This window comes from Spodoptera frugiperda, chromosome 17 (genome assembly GCF_023101765.2).
Source record: "Spodoptera frugiperda isolate SF20-4 chromosome 17, AGI-APGP_CSIRO_Sfru_2.0, whole genome shotgun sequence".
Classification (NCBI taxonomy): domain Eukaryota; kingdom Metazoa; phylum Arthropoda; class Insecta; order Lepidoptera; family Noctuidae; genus Spodoptera; species Spodoptera frugiperda.
This window is the reverse complement of record NC_064228.1, coordinates 1,741,876-1,761,802: the sequence shown is the minus strand read 5'-3', so window position 1 is coordinate 1,761,802 and position 19,927 is coordinate 1,741,876. Positions and strand designations below refer to the sequence as shown.

General features: G+C 37.0%; 1 protein-coding gene and 1 long non-coding RNA gene across 2 annotated transcripts; one reads left to right on the top strand and one right to left on the bottom strand.

The window, feature by feature from the left end:
- Positions 1–3,633: 3,633 nt before the first annotated feature.
- LOC126911630 (uncharacterized) lies at positions 3,634–4,868 on the top strand. Its single transcript, XR_007706149.1, has 2 exons — positions 3,634–3,945; positions 4,138–4,868. It is a non-coding gene; the product is annotated as an uncharacterized LOC126911630 (long non-coding RNA).
- Positions 4,869–4,997: 129 nt separating this feature from the next.
- LOC118276654 (transmembrane channel-like protein 7) lies at positions 4,998–19,701 on the bottom strand. The gene is made up of 6 exons (XM_050699727.1): positions 19,267–19,701; positions 18,908–19,003; positions 13,170–13,363; positions 10,974–11,081; positions 8,253–8,353; positions 4,998–7,754 (listed from the first exon to the last, which is right to left on the bottom strand). Exons 3-6 carry the CDS (start codon positions 13,348–13,350, stop codon positions 5,745–5,747), a joined length of 2,400 nt encoding a protein of 799 aa, XP_050555684.1. The 5' UTR covers positions 13,351–13,363; positions 18,908–19,003; positions 19,267–19,701; the 3' UTR covers positions 4,998–5,744.
- Between the last annotated feature and the right edge of the window lie 226 nt (positions 19,702–19,927).

Sequence of the window (19,927 nt, the reverse complement as noted above, 5' to 3'; positions counted from 1 at the left end):
AATTTAAATCACGTCAATCGCTACTAAATAATAAAACAACTGGTGAAAACTTGAAAAGTAGTTCATGGTGACGATAACTACTAGTTACTGTTAACACTATTAGCTATGGCTTTGCAGAATTTGTTTTGCTATTATAATTCTGCTACGTCACGACGTAGGTTCGTGTGTGATTGATACAAACACAACGTTAATATTTCAAATGGGGAATCCTTTTTGTAAGCCTATATACTTTTGTTTTTATATATTTTAATGGGTCGACGTCTGGCCGTTAGCTCGCCTATTAGTAAGTGATGATGCGGCCTACGATATAGCACGTCTGCCCATAAGCAACCTATTTACTCGGGCCTTGAAGACACCCAGGTTATACCCATCAGGAAACACAGACTCCTGCAAAGAATTCCACTCCTTAGCAGTTCGCACAAGGAAGCTTGAAGCGAAGCGCTTCGCTGTTTATAACATGTTGACTAAGTATTGCGTTATAAGAAAATCTAGCTATCATCACGCTAATTATTCTGAAAAAGATAGGCAGAGGTGAACAAGAAAACAACAGAATAAGTGTACAATTGTTTATTTTATTTCCATAGTAATAATATTCATAATTGTTATCCTTGATAAATTATTCAGATACTTATGGCAGTGTCATGTGGTAACATTTACGTCTTATTTTAATTCTTAAAAACCTACGAATACGTTACAAAATCTGAATTTACTTTTCACACAGAAATTGCACATTAAAGGAAGACAAATTTACAAAAAAATAAATAAAAAAACATCATCTAAAAAATGTACTTACTTGATTTCTTGTAATAAATATTCGTTAGAATTATAATATACCAAAATTTACACACCAATTTAATTTTCTATATACAATATTTTATCATTATAATACATTAATTGTTTAATCTCTTATTTATTCTACATATAATATAAATAGTATAAAATTTAACTAAAATTGTTTTGGGACAAAACACAAGGTTTTTAAACGGTTTTATTTAGTTTGACCAGTACCCTTAGTATGAGTTTGCTTTACGTTTAAAGTAATCGAAACGAGAGCGCGTTCGGCGCTCTGATTGGTAGATTTATTTGAGCCGACCAATCAGTATCCTTAATATGAGTTTGCTTTATGTTGAACGAAAACGAAACGAAACCGCGTTCGGTGCTCTGAACCAACCAATTAGAGCGCCGAACGCGTTCTCGATTCGATCTCATTGAACGTAAAGCAAACTTATACTAAGGCCTCAGAGTGCCAAACACGCTCTCGTTTCGATTTTGTTAAACATAAAGCAAACTCATATTAAGGGTACTGTCTATTTTGTGTGGGTCACATTAATATAATATGTAATTTCTCTCCACTCCTGACGACAGATCGATCTGATATTTGATACACACTCTTATTCTTGATGACCATACAATTTAAAACCGTTTAACATAAAGTAATGATGTATTAATTGTCTTGATTGTCTAAAAGGAACATAGAAAGTGAATATTTATTATTATTATATATGTCGGCGCAACCACATCAATTATCCAGAGAAAGTGAATAAGTTTGGTTAATTCACTTGATTGTATGTAAAAATCAGTTTATTAATCATCAGTTGATTATTTTAAGTGTGGCAACGATTAAAATTAACGTTATCATTGTAATTTCAATACTTAACCTAAAACTTGTAAGCACGTGCTCGTGCGCCGAGTCCTATAAATACGCCCGCACTGTAGGCAATCGAGGCAGTTGCACTCCGATCGCCGTACAGTACGGACCTCCCTGGGAGTTGAATAAACTAAGTTTACCCTTTTGTACTCGTGAAGTTTTTCTAAGCCCCAAAATGGGTGACCATCGTGAGAACAACAACTGTGACGTCAGCAATGATGACGGTCACACTTTTGATAACACCACGTAGATTTCTCCTTCGTCATCAGAAGTGGGATTGCAAGAAGCCCTTACCCCAGCCGCTTCATCATCAGCTCTTCCACCTGATCAACTGGAACGAATCTAACAGCCGCTAGTACATTCAAAACCAGACCTGGAGAGTGAAAAGAACCCACCAGAATAAACAGATAAGTATTGCATAGTTAATTACTCTTTTCAAATTTCATAAAATTCCAATATTAAACTCCGAGAACTCTACGAGACCCTCCGAGAAATCTACGAGACCCTCCGAGAAATCTACGAGACCCTCCGAGAACTCTACGAGACTAACAACTAATTTATAATGAACAGAAATCACTTCTCAGAGAAATGTACTTTCTTTGCCTACAGGTAATCACATCACAACATTACAATACCAACGAGAATCACCGAGAACCTACGAGAATCACCGAGAACCTTATCAAGAATACACCGAGGACCTACGATTTATCACCAAGAATATAAATAGAATCACCGAGAACCTACGAGAATCAACAAAAACAATTTTTAACGAGGCTGGTGCAGAGCGCGCACCGCCTGTCAGTATGGCCGTGTCGGCGCAACCACATCAATTATCCAGAGAAAGTAGAATAAGTTTGGTTAATTCACTTGATTGTCCTAAAAATCAGTTTATTAATCATCAGTTGATTATTTTAAGTGTAACACGATGTAAAATTAACGTTATCATTGTAATTTCAATACTTAACCTAAAACTTGTAAGCACGTGCTCGTGCGCCGAGTCCTATAAATTATACGCCCGCACTGTAGGCAATCGAGGCAGTTGCACTCCGATCGCCGTACAGTACGGACCTCCCTGGGAGTTGAATAAACTAAGTTTACAGTACTCGTGAAGTTTTTCTAAGCCCCAAAATGGGTGACCATCGTGATGAACAACAACTGTGACGTCAACAATAATGATGTCACACTTTTTCAAAACACCACGTAGATTTCTCCTTCGTCATATAATATACAACATTTTTTATTTGAAATTATAATTCTTTACTTTTTAAGAGACTCCTAAGTAGGATGCAGACGTGGATACTTTGGAGTATAGGGTGACTGGTAATTAGTGAACGATATTTAAACACGTGATTGTACTCATGATTACAAACAACTTTCCTAAAGAAACGGTTTTTGTATACTCATTAGTTTTATTTTTATCACAATAACAAAATAAAGTTCCAAAATACCTACTTAGTCTTCCAATAACAACAGCTGTTAATGCGAAAGCACGCGCTCGCGCGCAATTTTTTATTGTTTTGTTATTATGATAAAAATAAAACTAATGAGTATACAAAAAATGATTCTTTGGGAAAGTTGTTTGTAATCATGAGTACAATCACGTGTTTAAATATCGTTCACTAATTACCAGTCACCCTATATTTTATATAACCTTAGGTATACTAAAAATACCTAACTAAAAGTCCCTTATAAAGTAACATATTTTCGTATATAAATATTTTTACATAAAAAATACAATTACGACAGTCGACTAGATTTACATCGAGTTTTATATAAAAAAAGAAAATTAGTCGCTAGCTAGTCACGTTGAAATATTGTACTTACATGTTAAATTATTTATTAAATGCGCATTTACAATATGAGTTATGTAGTTTGGTGTATGTAAAGTTTATAAATATAAGGTGTTCTTAAATTATTATCTGTCACGGCTTTATATTTTGTGAATAGGTTGTGGCATCTATAAAACTATAGTATATAACTAAATGCATTGCATAATATATAATAATGGACATTAATATACGAACTGAGATCACTAAAATATCTAAATAAACAATAATATAAAAATAAGTCGGATTTTCCCTCCTGACGTTATAACTCCAGAACGCATGAACCGATTTCCACGGTTTTACATTCATTGGAAAGGTCTTAAGGCTCCGTGAGGTTTATAGCAAAGAAAATTCAGGAAAAAATCAAGAGAAATTCAGGAAAACAGGGAAAATCATTGGTGGCGAAACGGAGTTCACCGGTTTTGCTAGTATATCATATAATCATATTAACGGCTTCATCAATTTGACAAGGTAACTTAACTATGTATTTTTTCAATGCTGTTCATGATCAGTAGGGCTACTCCGGTTCTCGAATGCGAAGTTTCGTTTAATTTTCGGCCGCAGGTTTTTAATGATTTACTAATAAAATTACTTCAAATAACGTTTTATTTTTAATTTCATATCAAAACCTATTTATTTATCTTCGTTCATCAATTTGACAAGGTAATTTAACTATGTATTTTTTCACTCAATGCTGTTGATGATCAGAGACCAAAAATATAATACCCCTACGAAACATACAGCAATAGCGAAGAACGTGTATTCATTAGAATGAATTCATCAATAAATTGATAAAAAAATGGCGTCACATTGAGTATAGAAGATAAAATTAGAATAAAATTTGTCTAAATAAGATACCTACGTGTGTCAGACTCGTTTGAGCAAGTTTTTTTATGAAGAAATCATTATTCACAGTCTTATTTGACATAAGGTTCAATTTTACTTAAAAAATGGATTTTTCAGTGTCTAAAGTAGGCTACAAATATGAACATTCGTTAGCCCAAAAACAAAAACAAGTAAAAATACATGTTACTCATAATATTCTTAAGGTATGCGTCCAGAGGCCCCCATCGTACGCATCGCACGCAACGAATTTTAGTTTGTCTTGTATAGAAACCCATACAACTGCGTCCACTGATCCGCATCGTACGGACCGCATCATCGGCAATGCCTACATGCGATGCGTACTGATGACGTCATATGGAATGCGTACGATGTGGGCATGTGGACGCTTACCTTTAATAGTACCTCTGATTAACAGTTTAGCTTCAAATTAAGATATTTTTTCAGAGCAAATATACAGTCAAAAGTAATTATTTTGAGCCTACCATGGGAAATGGCACTTTAAATGGCAAAAATAGTTTCAAAATTAACCAAAAGTATCAATAAATAAATAGTTTTTCTACATTTTAAAACATTTATGGATTGGACGAGACAAAAAATGTGTAAAAAATAATACAAAACATCAAGGTCTATATTTTTATAATATAACTATCGTGAGACATACTAAATTAACTAAAAAATCACGGTTTACACATGTACATTAATGGCGAAAAGCTCTACTAGTTTCGAGTTACAGAGGGACTCTTTATCATGAGCAGTTTGCGCAACCGCGGCGACGTCGCCGAGAGTAGGGTGCGCGAGTCCCTCTGTGACTCGAAACTAGTAGAGCTTTTCTCCATTAATCCATTAATTTACGTGAGTAAACCGTGATTTTTAGTTAGTAATCAAAGTCTACTTGTAAAATTATGCCTTAATCAAAGTATATAAAAGATCTATTTAATATCGAGACGCATTTAACTCTTAAAGACAACATAATTATACAGATTAGAGAGAATCATAATCCATCAATAAGTTATTTAATAATTCATATTTAGTTTTAATTGCCAATAATTTACATAATATTATTTTTTCAATAATTTGAGCCGATATTTTCATATTTATTTAATAGTTTACGGTTATATGAATATAGTGTCCTATTTACATACTTTAACACGTAGTTATTTATTTATAATTTCTATTGAATAAAGAAAACAGCACTATTTGTTTTGGTGACCAAATTTTTTACGGGTATCATGACTTTATTCGCTAGTGGCGCCATCTAAGGACCGCAAAAAATGGTTTTGACACAATTGCTTAGATTTCCACATAAAAGATTAATTCAAAACCTCAAGAGATCAAATATTTAGTACCAATTTCTTTATTAAATAGAAATTTTATCATAAAAACTTAATTGGATTCGATAAAAATACATTGCATAACCAATTATTTTACCGAGAACTCTGTCTAATGGAGTCATCATCAGCAAAACTGGCTCTATTCCTTCTCTCACAGCGTTTCTGATGCTGCCTTATAAAAGCACTTAATCTATTCAGAAGAAACTGTTTATCATGGCCTTCTAGAACGAGTTGGTTCTTTAAAACCGTTACCATATGTCTATTAGCCGCCGCAACCGCCCAGTAATAGTATAGGAAGAAAAGTAGGATCGCAAAAGCTGGGACAGCGAACGTAGAAGTCCCTAATCTGAATATAAACTCCCTAACGACGAATGGGAAACGTTCAAAAGTCTGAACTACAAACTCCCATACATTCCTATAGCCTCTAAAAGGCCCACAGTTTACTGAAGGAAATATTTCAGCTACGGAATACGCTACCGGAGCTATAGATACTATAAAACCTAGAAGTAAGACAGACATGAATAAGGACTTAGATTTTGACGCCTTATAAACGACTGGAGACGGCGTACAATTTGTAAGACATGTGAATTTTTTTATGTAAAATATTAAGAAATAGAATAAAGTGCCAATGATAGGTAGGAATGGACAGAAGAATGAACCCATCCATATTATTGTTTGTGTGTATACTATGTCTAGTACATGTTTTGGCAGGTAAAAGTCCTGTTCTCCTATCATTTTGAAACATCGACTGTTCGTATGCCTAGCTAAGAACGCTCTAGGCAGGTTTATGAAGAACGTAGTGACAAATTGTACTGCGAAATCAGTTAGGATCAACTTATACAGTTGCTGCCCCACATAGGTTTCCCAACAGTCAAGTTTTGACGGATCATCGTTATTGTACGAACAAACAAACCCGTTATCTCTCACATATGTGTACATTTGACTCAGAAGAACGGCCAAAGACGAGAGCCTTAGTAAAACCGTTCGCAGTAAAGTAATGATCAACACATAAGCAGGAGTATAAGACTCGAATTGTATTAAATAACTAAACACTTCTGGTACTATTAAGTTTAAAACTACTATACATATAAAGGGTAAAAATTCTAATAACGTGTTCTCTAATTGGCCAAAGAATAATCCACCTTCCTTGTAGAGTCTTAGAGTGAATTTTTCACTGTGACTCTGGTTGGAATTTTCTATATGTACTTCATTCGGATTTTCACTGATTTTGGACATTTCCTCGTTTAACTTGTCAGTGGAATAGTTAAAAGTGAAGTATATGAGGACGCCTGAAGCTATGAGTATCACAAACACTATAATGTTGACTAGCAAACGCTTGAAATATATCAATATTTGCGATTCCCTAGTCCTCAATTGTCTTTCCTCATTAATTTTTTCCTCCTCCAAGTATCCTTTTACCTCATTATATATACCTTTATGTTTAATTTTAGCTGATTTATCGTTATGGATACAGAAATCCCAGCCACCGAAGACTAAATTGCAGTATTTATAAAACTGTCCCTCATTCTCAACTAGTCGCTCCTTGAAACCTTTTGCCGCGGTCTTGACAATAGCAATCAAAGATAGTAAGACCCATGATATTGCTACCAAAATATAAGCCATCGGCATGTTGTAATAAAGCTCACTTTGGAACAGATTTGCGATGTAATAAGAGTAAATTTGGTTGGTGTAGACACCATAGAATAGGATAGTTCGTTCCATCCACCCAGTGCCTTGGATGACATCAAAGAACACGTTGGAATCGGTCAAATTTTTCGTCATGTAGTAGTTTGAACAGCATGTGGTGGAATTCTGTTCATAATCCTCGCAAGGATGGTGTATTTCGTGGAGTAGAGTCTTTGGGAGTATCATGAAAAGTATTATTATTACGGAGATGGCTAAGTTTAGGAATAGCAGCCATCTTAGGAAGAGGAAATAGGAGACTACGCCGGTACCGAACTTGCCTTCGATCTCCCGCATGGGGGACTGCCAGAGTTCCAGCTTGCCGACTATTTCGGAGAATCGTATGCTGAACCGATGCCAGACTTTGCGTTGTCGCCATTGCAGCTGCTCGAAGCCTTGTAGACGGAGTTTTGTGGCGTTCTGTGGATGAAATGGTAGGGTTACCGATAAGTCGACGTGAAACCACGCTTGTGTAGAGTGAGTGAGTTTATCGAAGACACAATTACCTCCCCTCCCCAATCCTCCCAATCCCCGATTCCCTAACAACCCTTAAATTCCTAACCCCCAAAAAGGCCAGCAACGCAGTAACGCCTCTGGTGTGTCTATGAGCGGCGGCGATTGTTTACCATCAGGTGATCAAATTTTTAGAGCATAACCTAAACATGTTATACCGATTGAGTGTCCTATTATAGGTAGAACACGCTGAAGGCTCCGGTTGGACTCGAAACCAGTGGGACATCCCCATAAATAACTTAACTCGCGCACTCAGAGTCATTTAATGGTTACTTAACCTAGTCCTTAGCAATTGTTTTCCATACAAAATCGTTACTAGAGAATAGTTTAAGTAAGCATTAAATGACTCGGAGTGTGGCAGTAAGTGACACAGACATTATTTAATTTTAAAACAATATTACACACCTGTAACCTGGCCTTGAGCTCCCGTTTCTGGTTCATGGGTACCGGCATGGCCTTGATCTGCATGATCTCCTCCCATGTCCGCTCCTCGTTCGACAGGTTCTCTGTAATCATTCATATGGAGTATGGAATTATGCTTAACCTTTGGTATCTACGCAGATCTACGCGAGACACAATATGTATTCTATAGTCTCTCCTATACTGGTACTGGTGAGGTTTATTTTTTTACAAGGGGATATGTAAAATGTAACTTAGGTAAAAGTGTTAATTTATTATGAATATAAATTATACCTAAGATTAATTTCCCTTTGATCTTAAGTAAGTTGGATAGGTTCAGGTTAAAAGATTTCATATTAAACAAAGAAAAAAGAAGTTAAGTTTTGTCTGCGATTCCGTATGGTAGTCCGCGGCTTTCAACGTTAGTTCGGCCCATCTGTGGTGGTTTGATGGCTCTTTGAGCGCGTTTGCGCGCGCGGAATGCGACGCGCGCGCACACACAGGGAGTAGAAATACCTAGCGGGTTTACCGGGGCTCCGGCGCGAATAGCAGGAGTAGGAACGGGTTGGTTCTTAGTCAGTAAGAGTTTAACACTCCCTCTCGCCTCGCCCTAGGCGGAAGAAGACATAGGACGATTTTCTGTCTTCAAAAAAGGAAAAGGGACCTAAAAGCCGACGCACATGAACGATGTGAATTGTTAGCATAAAATCATTTGGTCACCGATCCACTGATCACCATTAACGGAACAATTATCACGGAATAAATAAATAAAACTTTATAAAAACAAATATTACCAGATTTCCAACAATCCCTTCTCCGAATACTCATCTTTATTACATTTCCTAACACATTACTGTTTACTATGTAATAACATATAAACGTAATTACGTATGTTTAGGTCTATGTCAACACGACACTGCACTGCTATTCAAGATGGCTACACGACCACTGGTATTGTTTTACGGCTAATTTTAAATAAGCATTGTTGTTTATGCACTAATACAGGGTTTCCCAAACTATACGACACATTGATGGGTCACAAGCGAATTTTTAGTGGGCCTTGTCTGTAGAAAGACATACTAACGTTAAAGTTCTGTATTTTATGTTTCATATTGGTAACGGTTTAATTGTATCGTAACTTTCGTGAGACATACTAAATTAATTATGTATTATGTTATCGGCTTACTCACGTAATGTTTTGACGAGGAACTTTTCTAGTTTCAAGCCATGCTAGAGGCTCATATTCATAAGCAGCATTCCGCGACACACGACGCGGCGATTGTCGCGCTGCTACTCTACGTAGTAGTAGTACAACTAGTCGAGTTCCTCGTCAAAACATTACGTGACTAAGCCGGTAACATAATAATTAACGGTTTAATTCCCTGAAGGTAGGTTCTGAGTTTAAGAACTTGATTAAGATAGGTCGTAGTCCAGACAAGTTTGGGAACCACTGCACTAATAAACACTAACTGACTGATTCGTAAGTCAAGAGGTTTTGTTTCTCGTGGATAAAACACATAAATAAATATATTTTGGTTGATTCGTATATCATCTCATCTCACCGCGATCACTTTTGTAATCAATAAACGGATAGGTAGTAAGCTTAACGATCATAACTCCAGTATCCTTAGTACGAGTTGGCTTTACGTAGTAATCGAAACGAGAGTGCGTTCTGATTGGTCAGCGCAAATGAACTAACCAATCAGTTAAACCTCTGATTGGCCGACACGAATGAACCAACCAATCAGTACCCTTAGTACGACTTTGCTTTACGTTGAACGAAAGAAAAGGAAACGAGAGCGCGTTCGGCGCTCTGATTGGCTAGCGCTAATGAATCAACCAATCAGAGCGCCGTATACGCTCTCGTATCGATCTCGTTAAACATAAAACCAACTAGTGCTAAGCCCTCAAATCGCCGAACGCACTCTCGTTTTGATTACTTTACACGTAAAGCAAACCCATACTAAGCGTACTAATGATCAAAACTTCAGATAGATGATTTTTTTCTTTATCCCGCCTTGTTCAAACTAAGATTTGGTCCACAAAATTCGGCTGTATGTCAGTATTTTTACAAGAGACTGACTGGCTTCCACTCTCTCAATCAAATGAGTAACTTGGTTATTGATGCACAGAACTGAATATAGGGCCCTGACCTATTCATAACAGAGTGATAATTTACTGGAGTTCATTATTGTTACTGAGAATCGAACCTGTTAATTTGGATGCCAATTAGGTTGTAGGTACTGTATTAAAGTGTTTTTATACACAGTTATATGGGGTGCTTGTATTCTCTTCTTATGTTAAATCTAATAGGGATATGAAGGTTGAAAATTATATTTCGTATATAAAAAAAACATTTAATAAAAATATAAAAATAAGTAGCCCACCAATAACGCAAGAAATTCAAGCTACCAGCGGTTAGGGCTCTAGAGAGAGGGATTTCCGGACAACACGCGCCGTGTCCAGAAGTACTGCCTTCTGCATCAGGCTCTTGATCCAACCATCTAACGTTAGCCTACTCAAGTGTTGGTCGAGGCTTTTGGCTATAAGACCATTGGCAGATACGACTATTGGCACATTGATTGCTGAATATCGGATTATCCTAGTTCAGGGGTTAACGATACACTTAATGTTAACACAAAAATTTTAACAATTTGTGATATAGGTAGTATTAAGAACATGACTGTGAAGTTTATAATACAGTGCAAACTACAAATTACAAATTACCTGACAAGTCCGGCAGCATGGACAGATGTATGTCTCGGCTCTGCGTAGTCCGCGCGTACGTCGACTGCCGGCGCTCATTCTGCGACCGCGCGCGTTTCACCGTCGTAGCTACGGACGAAATGATTCACCGTCAATTATTATAATTAAATGCATTCGAGCATGTAGTGATAAAGTTGGTTTGCTTTTTTTTTCTTCATCGTCACGAAGTCATCGCCATCACGCCTTTTATTTTCGAAGGGTTTGGCAGAAGTGCACATTATAGCATCAAAATCAATGCATTTAATTTAACTGTTACTGTCTATATAAACAGAAACCATTGAAATACCCCTTATAGTTGTAGTCTCATGTCCTAGGGTACTCAAAATCCTAACCATCATTAAATCTACCGATCGATTTCGATCACGGTGGCCAGTCTGCCTAACTAGACTAGTCAACTACACAGGAGATATTATAGTGCACAAGTGTGTGCGTAAACACTCTCTGTTCCGTGATTTCTTTCTTTTGTTTTTCTTTTTTTTAATAATCGTTGCCCCACATTAGGATTTTCTCCTGTGTCGTGGGTGTGTTTACAAACATACAAGTTCACATGCACATGACACCCAGACCCGAAACAACAATTTGTGGATCACACAAAGAGCTACTCCGTGCGGGAATCGAACCCGCTACCCGTTGCGCGGCAGCCAGTTGCCCAGCCACCGCACCAACCGTGCAGTCCAAGTCTATTTCCACGGTATGGGGATAAAACACCGCCGAACTTTCTGACTCCGGGCTTTATAATGGTCGTTTTACGTAGCGGCCGGTCACTCAGTTACTGCACCAACTGTGCAGTCAACTAGGAGTATTGTCACGTTAAATGGCAATATGATCAATATAGGTCTTGAAAAAACCTATATTGACCTACCTCTTCAAGAACAAACAACAGGGGCCTTAGTATGAGTTTGCTTTACGTTTAAAGCAATCGAAACGAGAGCGTGTTCGGCGCTCGGATTGGCCGTTTCGAATAAACCAACCAATCAGGACGCTGAACGCAGTCTTGATTATTTTTAACGTAAGTAAACTCATACTAAGGGTACAGATTACAGATAACATGAATTACCCATTAACAGCAGTTGTATAGGTACAAGTACAAATATTGTTATATTTATTTTCTGATTATAACTTAAGTAGAAAATATTGTTATTATTTATCTGAATAATAGTAAGCACTGCCTCCTTAATATTTACATTACTGAGGTCTTAATTTCTAATATTAATGTTAGTGACCATGTCAGTTTAAAAACTTATAAAGTCAATGCATTTATTTCAGTTAAACGTAAATTAGGTACCATTGAAACGTCTGTCTCAGTCTGTCTATCAGTGAAACTAGGTGCTCGTTCCAAAGAGTAACTTTGTCGTGCCCTGACACCTAAGGTGTATCAGTGTTTGCAGAAGCGTATTAAACTTGGTAGGACTTCCTAGACACTACGTAAGCACCTGACGAGCTCAAACATGGTCACAGATTTTTCAAAAATGTTCAGTTTTACTGTTTCTTCTATGTCGTGGATGTTTGTAAACGTACAAACATAAAATTTCACATACCTACACATGACACTTAGACCCGGAACAATTTCTGGATAACACAAAGTGGTTTAAATCCCGTCAAGGATTAAAAGACATGGTGTCAAGGCTTTTTCAAATATCCATTTACTGTTATCCAACTCCACCTAGCTTCACTGACAAAGCGAAAATTATATGTTTAATCTGTTTATTTGCTTCTAATTCGGATAATCCTCTTTATATGTGGATTTATTTTAAATCAATGCTTTAATTTAAAGTACGGTAGTTTCCAACTAGTTAGTCAAATTCTATGAGCTTTGTAGGAAATCGCTAACTTTAATTTGCTGCACGACGACACAGACTGCACGGCTGGCGCGGTGGCTAGGCAACTGGCTGCCGCGCAACGTGTAGCGGGTTCGATTCCCGCACCGAGCAACTCTTTGTGTGATCCATAAATTGTTGTTTCCGGTCTGGGTGTCATGTGCATGTGAACTTGTATGTTTGTAAACGCACTCACGACACATGAGAAAATCCTAGTGTGGGGCAATGTTATTAAAAAAAAAACTCACAGTTACATACGTAAGTAAAAAGCTTCATGAGAGTTATATCTCTTCTAATCTTTATGACAGAAAAATAGTCTCTTAAAACAATGTTAACTCACTATTCCGAGCCTGCTTGCTTGGCAGCAACGTGGCAAGTTTAGCAGCATCAGCTCTCTGCAGGTTGTCAAACAGCTCCTGTTCCCCACCAGGGTACAACTCCTGGTAGAACTCCCCCCCAGCCTCCTCCCATCCCTCCTGCTTCTTGGAGCGAGCCTTGTTCTTTGAGTTACCGCCTGACATCTTTTCAGAGCATCTGGAAATTGAGATATATTATTTGCTATTGTTTTACATGTCTATGAAGACAGTGAATTCAGCCGGCCGGCCTCATCCAGTTATTTAAGGGATTGACGTGTAAAAGAGTTACATTGTAACCTATTTGCAAAAATAAATAACATTTATCATTTAAGGTTTATGTATGTACGACACAGTTGTTTAGTATTGTATGTATATGCAGCTAAGAAAAAAAATTTAGATTCAGTACAGAGACTTGACCATTGGTTGGCTACTGAACCGACCAATGGTTACAGAAAATATGGCTTGGTTAAAAACTATATAATTTAGTATAATAATAGCTTTATGGTATAAGCCGGTAAACGAGCAGACGCATCGCCTGATGGTAAGCAATCGCCGCCACCCATGGACACCCGAAACACCAGAGGCGTTCAGGTGCGTTGCCGATTTCGGGGTTAGGAATTTAAGGGTTGTTGGGGAATCGGGGATTAGGAAGATTGAGAAGGTAATTGGGCCACCGGCAACCTCACTCACACAACGCAAGCGTTGTTTCACGTCGGTTTTCTGTGAGGTCGTGGTATCATTCCGGTCGAGCCGACCCATTCGTGCCGAAGCATGGCTCTACCACACTTAAAATAAATTCTACTAACTATCTCTATACTGAGTCTATATTTATTTTTTTACCTGCCTACTAAATAACTGTGCTCACTGTACCTATATGATTATTATTGTGTTGATTGAAACAAGTATTGATAACAGCAATAAAGGACTAATGTTTACATGGTAAATATTGATAGCAGTGGAATAAATTAAAAGTAACTATTATTACAATTTGGGCCGGGGAATGGGAAAGCCCTATGTATGTAGTGCACGGAAACGAGCTGATGTGATGATAATAGAAGTATTAATAAATCTACCAGCTTGCTCGCCTGCGGTCCCGTGGGATAAAAAGTATCCTGTCATCCAAGTCACCTCTGTCTAAATTTTTATCAAAATCCATTCAACAGTTTCAGCGTGATTGACGGGCAAACATACAAACAAATATCTGTTTATAGTTCAAACTTTATTACAAAAACATGAGGTTAAAAATCTGTTCACAGAAATTCATAACTGTTTTGTGACCAATTTCTTTGTTATCAATGTTAGAACTGCTGGAGAATTTATTCATATTTACATGTACACAATTAAAAAAACATTAGTCTTGTTTGGGAAATACCACAATTCATTTTTCTAGTCACCATTGTTCCTGTTACTTGTTATAGTAAAGTATAATTTTACTAATACTGTAAAAGCACAAATTGTTAGTTTGTGTGTATGTTTGTTACTAAATTACGTCAAAACGGCTGAAGGGATTGCGGTGAAATTTGGAATAGGGGTAGACTATAGTCTGGAATAACACATACACTACTTCTTATCCCACAGTAAAGTGGGTGAAGCTACTGGAAGAAGTAGAAATGATTATTAAATATAACTGTGTACAAAATCATCCTGTGTGTTCCTATATAGATCAGGTATTTCCTTGTAACATGTGTCACAATTCTTAAAGCAATGATTCATTACATTTCTACAGCAAACATAACATTTTAGAAGAAAATTTACATACTCCAGTACTATTTCAAAACAGTATTATTTTAATAGGATAGGATAGATAGGAAATAAGATATAATTAAGTCATATTAAAATTTTTTATTAAATGAGTTTGTTTAATTGTTTGAACTACTGATTAATTATTTTTGTCTTAGGTAGTGTATTTATCGAGGAAGGTTATAGGATGTTAAACATCACGCTATGATCAATAGAGACTGAGCAGCAGGTGAATCCGGGCAGGATTAGCTAATAGAATTTAATATGACTAATCAGGTAAGTCATAACATGTCCGATACTATTGACGTAGACACATCACAGTGGCGTAGCGTAGTGGGGGCGGCAGGGGCGGCCCGCCCCGGGCGGCACTTTTTAGGGGGCGGCAAATTTTAAACAATAAATAATAAAAATATTTTGTAAATATTTCAACCATTTTTTTCGCAACTAGAGATCGGAGAAAGTAGTGATAGTGGGGATGGAACCTTTAACGAGTGGTCCTGCCCCGAGAGGGAACCTTTAGATAGAGTCGACTGTACAAATTTGGACCGAATAAAATGAGCTTACTCTTTAGGCGTAGTCCCGAAATCATGGGAGACGGCCTTGGCCTCATCTAGTTATTTAAGAGATTGACGTGTAAAAGTGTTATTTTATAACCTATTTGCAAAATAAATATCATTTATCATCCGGTCCCTAAACAAAAACCGACCAAGTGCGAGTCGGACTCGCCCATGAAGGGTTCCGTAACAGCAAGTAGATGACATAATATAAAAGGTTGTAAAATAACTTGGTTTTACATAGTGTTTGTATGAACGACAAAGTTATATTTGCGGTTTTTGAAAATGTTTTATTTCTTAAAAACTAATAATGATATCTGGTTCAAACCAATTTTCGTTGTTAGTTTCTATTGAAATCTACAGCATATATTTTTTTTTTGCTTTCTCTTTCTCTTATTTTAAAAGTTAGAGGGGGGACAACCATTTTTCCACTTTAGAAGCGTCTAACTTTCAAACGGTTAATTTTGACGAAAAATGGTTTTAAGAACCTTAATGTCTTTTTTAAAGACCTATCCATAGACACCCATTATGGATATGTTAGCTGAAAAAATTTTTTTTTTGAATCAGTTCCATGTAATTTTTAAATTTATTAATTTTTATTCAAAATTCGAATAGCGGTTACCGAAATACATCAACCTTCAAAGTTTCAACTATGTAGGCCCAACAGTTTCGGAAATAAATGGCTGTGACATACGGACGGACGGACGGACAGACAGACATGACGAATCTATAAGGGTTCCGTTTTTTGCCATTTGGCTACGGAACCCTAAAAAGCGATAGAACAAATCCGTCCAACTACAGACCGATAGCCATAACTTCCCTCTTCTCGAAAATAATAGAATCCATTATTAACTACCCGCTCTTGCGGTACCTAGAGGATCACCAACTACTCAATGACCGACAATACGATTTTCGTAGGGGTCGGTGGGCTGGGGATCTTCTGGTTTACCTGACACACCGTTGGGCACAGGCGATGGAATCTTAGGGGGAAGCGTTGGCAGTTAGCTTGGACGTGGCGAAAGCCTTCGACATATAACATGGCATAAAGCGCTTCTTTCGAAGCTTCCTTCCTATGGGCTTCCCGAGAAATTGTGCGAATAGGTCTACTGCTTCCTTGCAGATAGAAGCGCTCGTTGTCGACGGGGAATGCTCCGACTCTCTGTCTGTAAACGCAGGTGTCCCTCAAGGCTGCGTGCTATCACCTACCTTGTTCCTCCTCCATGTCAATGATATGTTGCAAATCAGCGGTATTCATTGTTATGCGGATGACAGTACAGGTGATGCCTATTATACCGGCCGCGCTAACATTTCTCGGGAAAACGTCATCGAGAACCGAAACAGACTTGTGTCTGAAATCGAGACTTCTTTGCGGATAATCTCAGATTGGGGTGAACTTAATTTGTTCCAGTTTAACCCTACTAAGGCACAGGTCGACGTGTTTAGCCCGGTATTAGAATTGGGATACTTGGCATCAACATTTCGAGCGACGTCCATATCCGTGGCCATCTAGAGGATAAGGCTAAATTATCCTCGAAAAAGCTTGGTGTGCTCAACAGATCAAGGCAGTATTTCACTCCAGCCCATCGCCTGCTTCTATATAAGGCGCAGGTTCGGCCCCATATGGAATACTAGTCTCATCTGTGGGCGGGGGCACCCCAGTACCAGCTTCATCCTCTGGACCGCGTTCAGCGGCGTGTGAATCGGATTGTTGAGTGGCAGGAAATTTAAAACCGACTTGACACTTTGGCAATGCGTAGAGATGTAGCTTCGTTGTACATTATATCGCCTATACCACGGGGAGTGCTCTGATTAATGACTGTTCTCGCCGAAAAGTTCTCTATTATGAATGTATGTAATGTGTAGTATACATTAAATTAAAATACCTAAATAAGGGGGCGGCAAAATTGTCTTCCGCCCCGGGCGGCCGACACTCACGCTACGCCACTGACACATCAGCAAAATATGTTGAAATAACGACATAAAAAGTGAATTAGACAGTGTAATGAGATTAATGTGTCATCTTTACGATTATCGTCAACACTGATTCACCAGTATTTGTTTGTCCACTGAACAAAATTTATATTATTTTGAATTGAAGTATAAAATACCTACAATATTAACATTGTAATCTTTAATTCTCCGAATGGCTATACAATTGCATATCAAATGTAACAGCTGCATTTCCTTGAAATCAGTTATATTATTGTTCCGTAATTTCCTAAATTCAGTTTGTTTATTTCCTCTTTATTTACTTTGTTTATTTCCTCTTTATTTACTTAACTATTTTTTTTTATGGTGAGACTATAGTAAAGGATATATGCTAAGACATACAATCAAATCTGAAGGACAAGTAGTTAGTGTAAATTCATGTCTAAATCTTATACTAATATATGATGTTGACGAGTTTGGCAGGATACTTCCAACCAGTTTATCTAGAAGTCATTGGGAAGGCCTATGTTCAGTAATGTACATCTTGTGGCTGATATTATGAAGAGTTAGTTTGTACTAGTACTTCTTTTTATCTGCTATTGGCCGTGATAGCTATAATCAGATGGTTTGTAGAGAGTAATAAGCAATTGTGGAGGCATTAAATACATATCCTGCTTTGACAACTGTCTTAGTATCTTTCATACAGTTGCAATATCTGCCAACACTTTAGACTTGCAGTGTTGTTTAGGAATTAAACCTTTATCTGCCAACTGCCAATGATAAAAAACTGTTGAAGGCAAATCAAACTCTAACATGGGTCACTGGTGACCCCCTATGCCGTCTAACATGTTAATAAAATGGAATGAAATCAAATAAAGACAGAATTCAAAGAAAATATTCCCACAGCAGTACATTTTCTATTCAAACAGATAATAAAGAACACATTCTTAATATTTCAAGGACTGTACAGTGGACTGTGAGAAAAAATGTCTAAGGAGTTTTTACTCGATTTTTTGTAAGCTATATGTCTTGTACCAAACTTATAATTGGCTGGTAATTTAAAAACATAGTTAGAATATGTTCGAAATAGGATTCAAAAAAGGAAACTATAGTTACTATTTTATCGTCTATTTAGGGACAATATAATAGAGAAATATATTTATTTTCTATCATTTACCTATTTGCCATAACAAAGCTATAATTGGAATTTATTAATGGCTGCCCAGATTTATAATTTAGATTGAATTTGATAGTACAATATTTTGTTTTGATTTTTAATCTTATCTTGAAAAGATAACGGTATAAACAAAACAATATAAAAAAAAAATTAACGTAATTTTTTAACGAAATATGTTTCAATATAAATGTTACTGGTCTTTCTTTAAGCCAATAAAAGGATGCAGATTCATAAATAGAACACAGCACAAAGCATTGATAACCTTTTCATTATACAGTTTTAAAATTAAGGGCAAAGGCACTAATATGACTATGACACTTACCGTATAACATAAACAATAGATTTCTATCCCACTGTTAGATTCACAACGGCATTTTACGGGCACCACATACTGTCTCACACTCGTATATCACAAGCTCTGTAATTAATAAATAAATTACTTTTAATTAATTGTTAAATGCAGGTAATAGAGACCAAAATAACACACATTCACAACGCAAGGAGTGGTAGGTACTGCATGTATGACGGATCTGATTGGTTGGTTTGTCTCTTGTCTACGTTCCGTTTCCGTTCAGAAACGCTAATGTTATCTGTCAAATTACTTTTTTAGACATTAACTTCTTTAAAAAAATTTAGACTGCAATCAAATTCGCATGTTTTCACAAGCCTTTTAATACTTACTAGTAATATTTGAATCTTATAAATAAAAATTGCTTTGCTCACATCTTAAGTTTATGTTACGTGATACGGAATGTTCATTTTTAATTTCGATAATCTGTCACTCATTGAAATGCACTGATTTAAACTGTTCATTTGTTTTTGTTAATAAATAAGAAGTCACACGGATGCTAATGATGTTCTGTTACAGAAAAACTCAACCAGTTTCAGCTTTTCAGCTAGCTAATATAGGACGACACAATATTTCCACAATAAACAATGGGAGTCGTTATCGATCACTTTTATAAATGGAACGCGTCCGACGCGCTATCTGCAAAGAGAATTCAATCAATTCTCTTGCACAGATCGTAATGACGTTGTTCTCAGGAAGCGATCAGCTACGGATCCGATATAAAACACTAAATTGATATCCGCAGTCGGGTAAAACTCGACGACCACCCGCCGTTCGCGTAAACAAATTTCTGAAATTCTGAGGAAATTTTCTTCATGCAATATCCGGTTCGTTTCACGATTGGAGCATTTTCGCGGCATTTCCACCGCCGACGAATCACAGCAGGCCACCTGTAGGTACGGCCAATCGTAGCGCCCTTACGTTAGCAGTGATCCTAATTTAGCCAATACAATATCCGGTGTGCGATGCGACTACATCCTGCGCGAAAAGCCC

What these genes read in the sequence shown, in the direction of transcription:
- LOC118276654 (XM_050699727.1), bottom strand. Translation starts at nt 13,350, where the DNA reads ATGTCAGGCGGTAACTCAAAGAACAAGGCTCGCTCCAAGAAGCAGGAG. An exon ending in AAGCAAGCAGGCTCGGAATA is followed by an intron (nt 11,082 to 13,169) that starts GTGAGTTAACAT and finishes TTTCGTCCGTAG; the next exon opens with CTACGACGGTGAAACGCGCG. An exon ending in CATGCTGCCGGACTTGTCAG is followed by an intron (nt 8,354 to 10,973) that starts GTAATTTGTAAT and finishes GAATGATTACAG; the next exon opens with AGAACCTGTCGAACGAGGAG.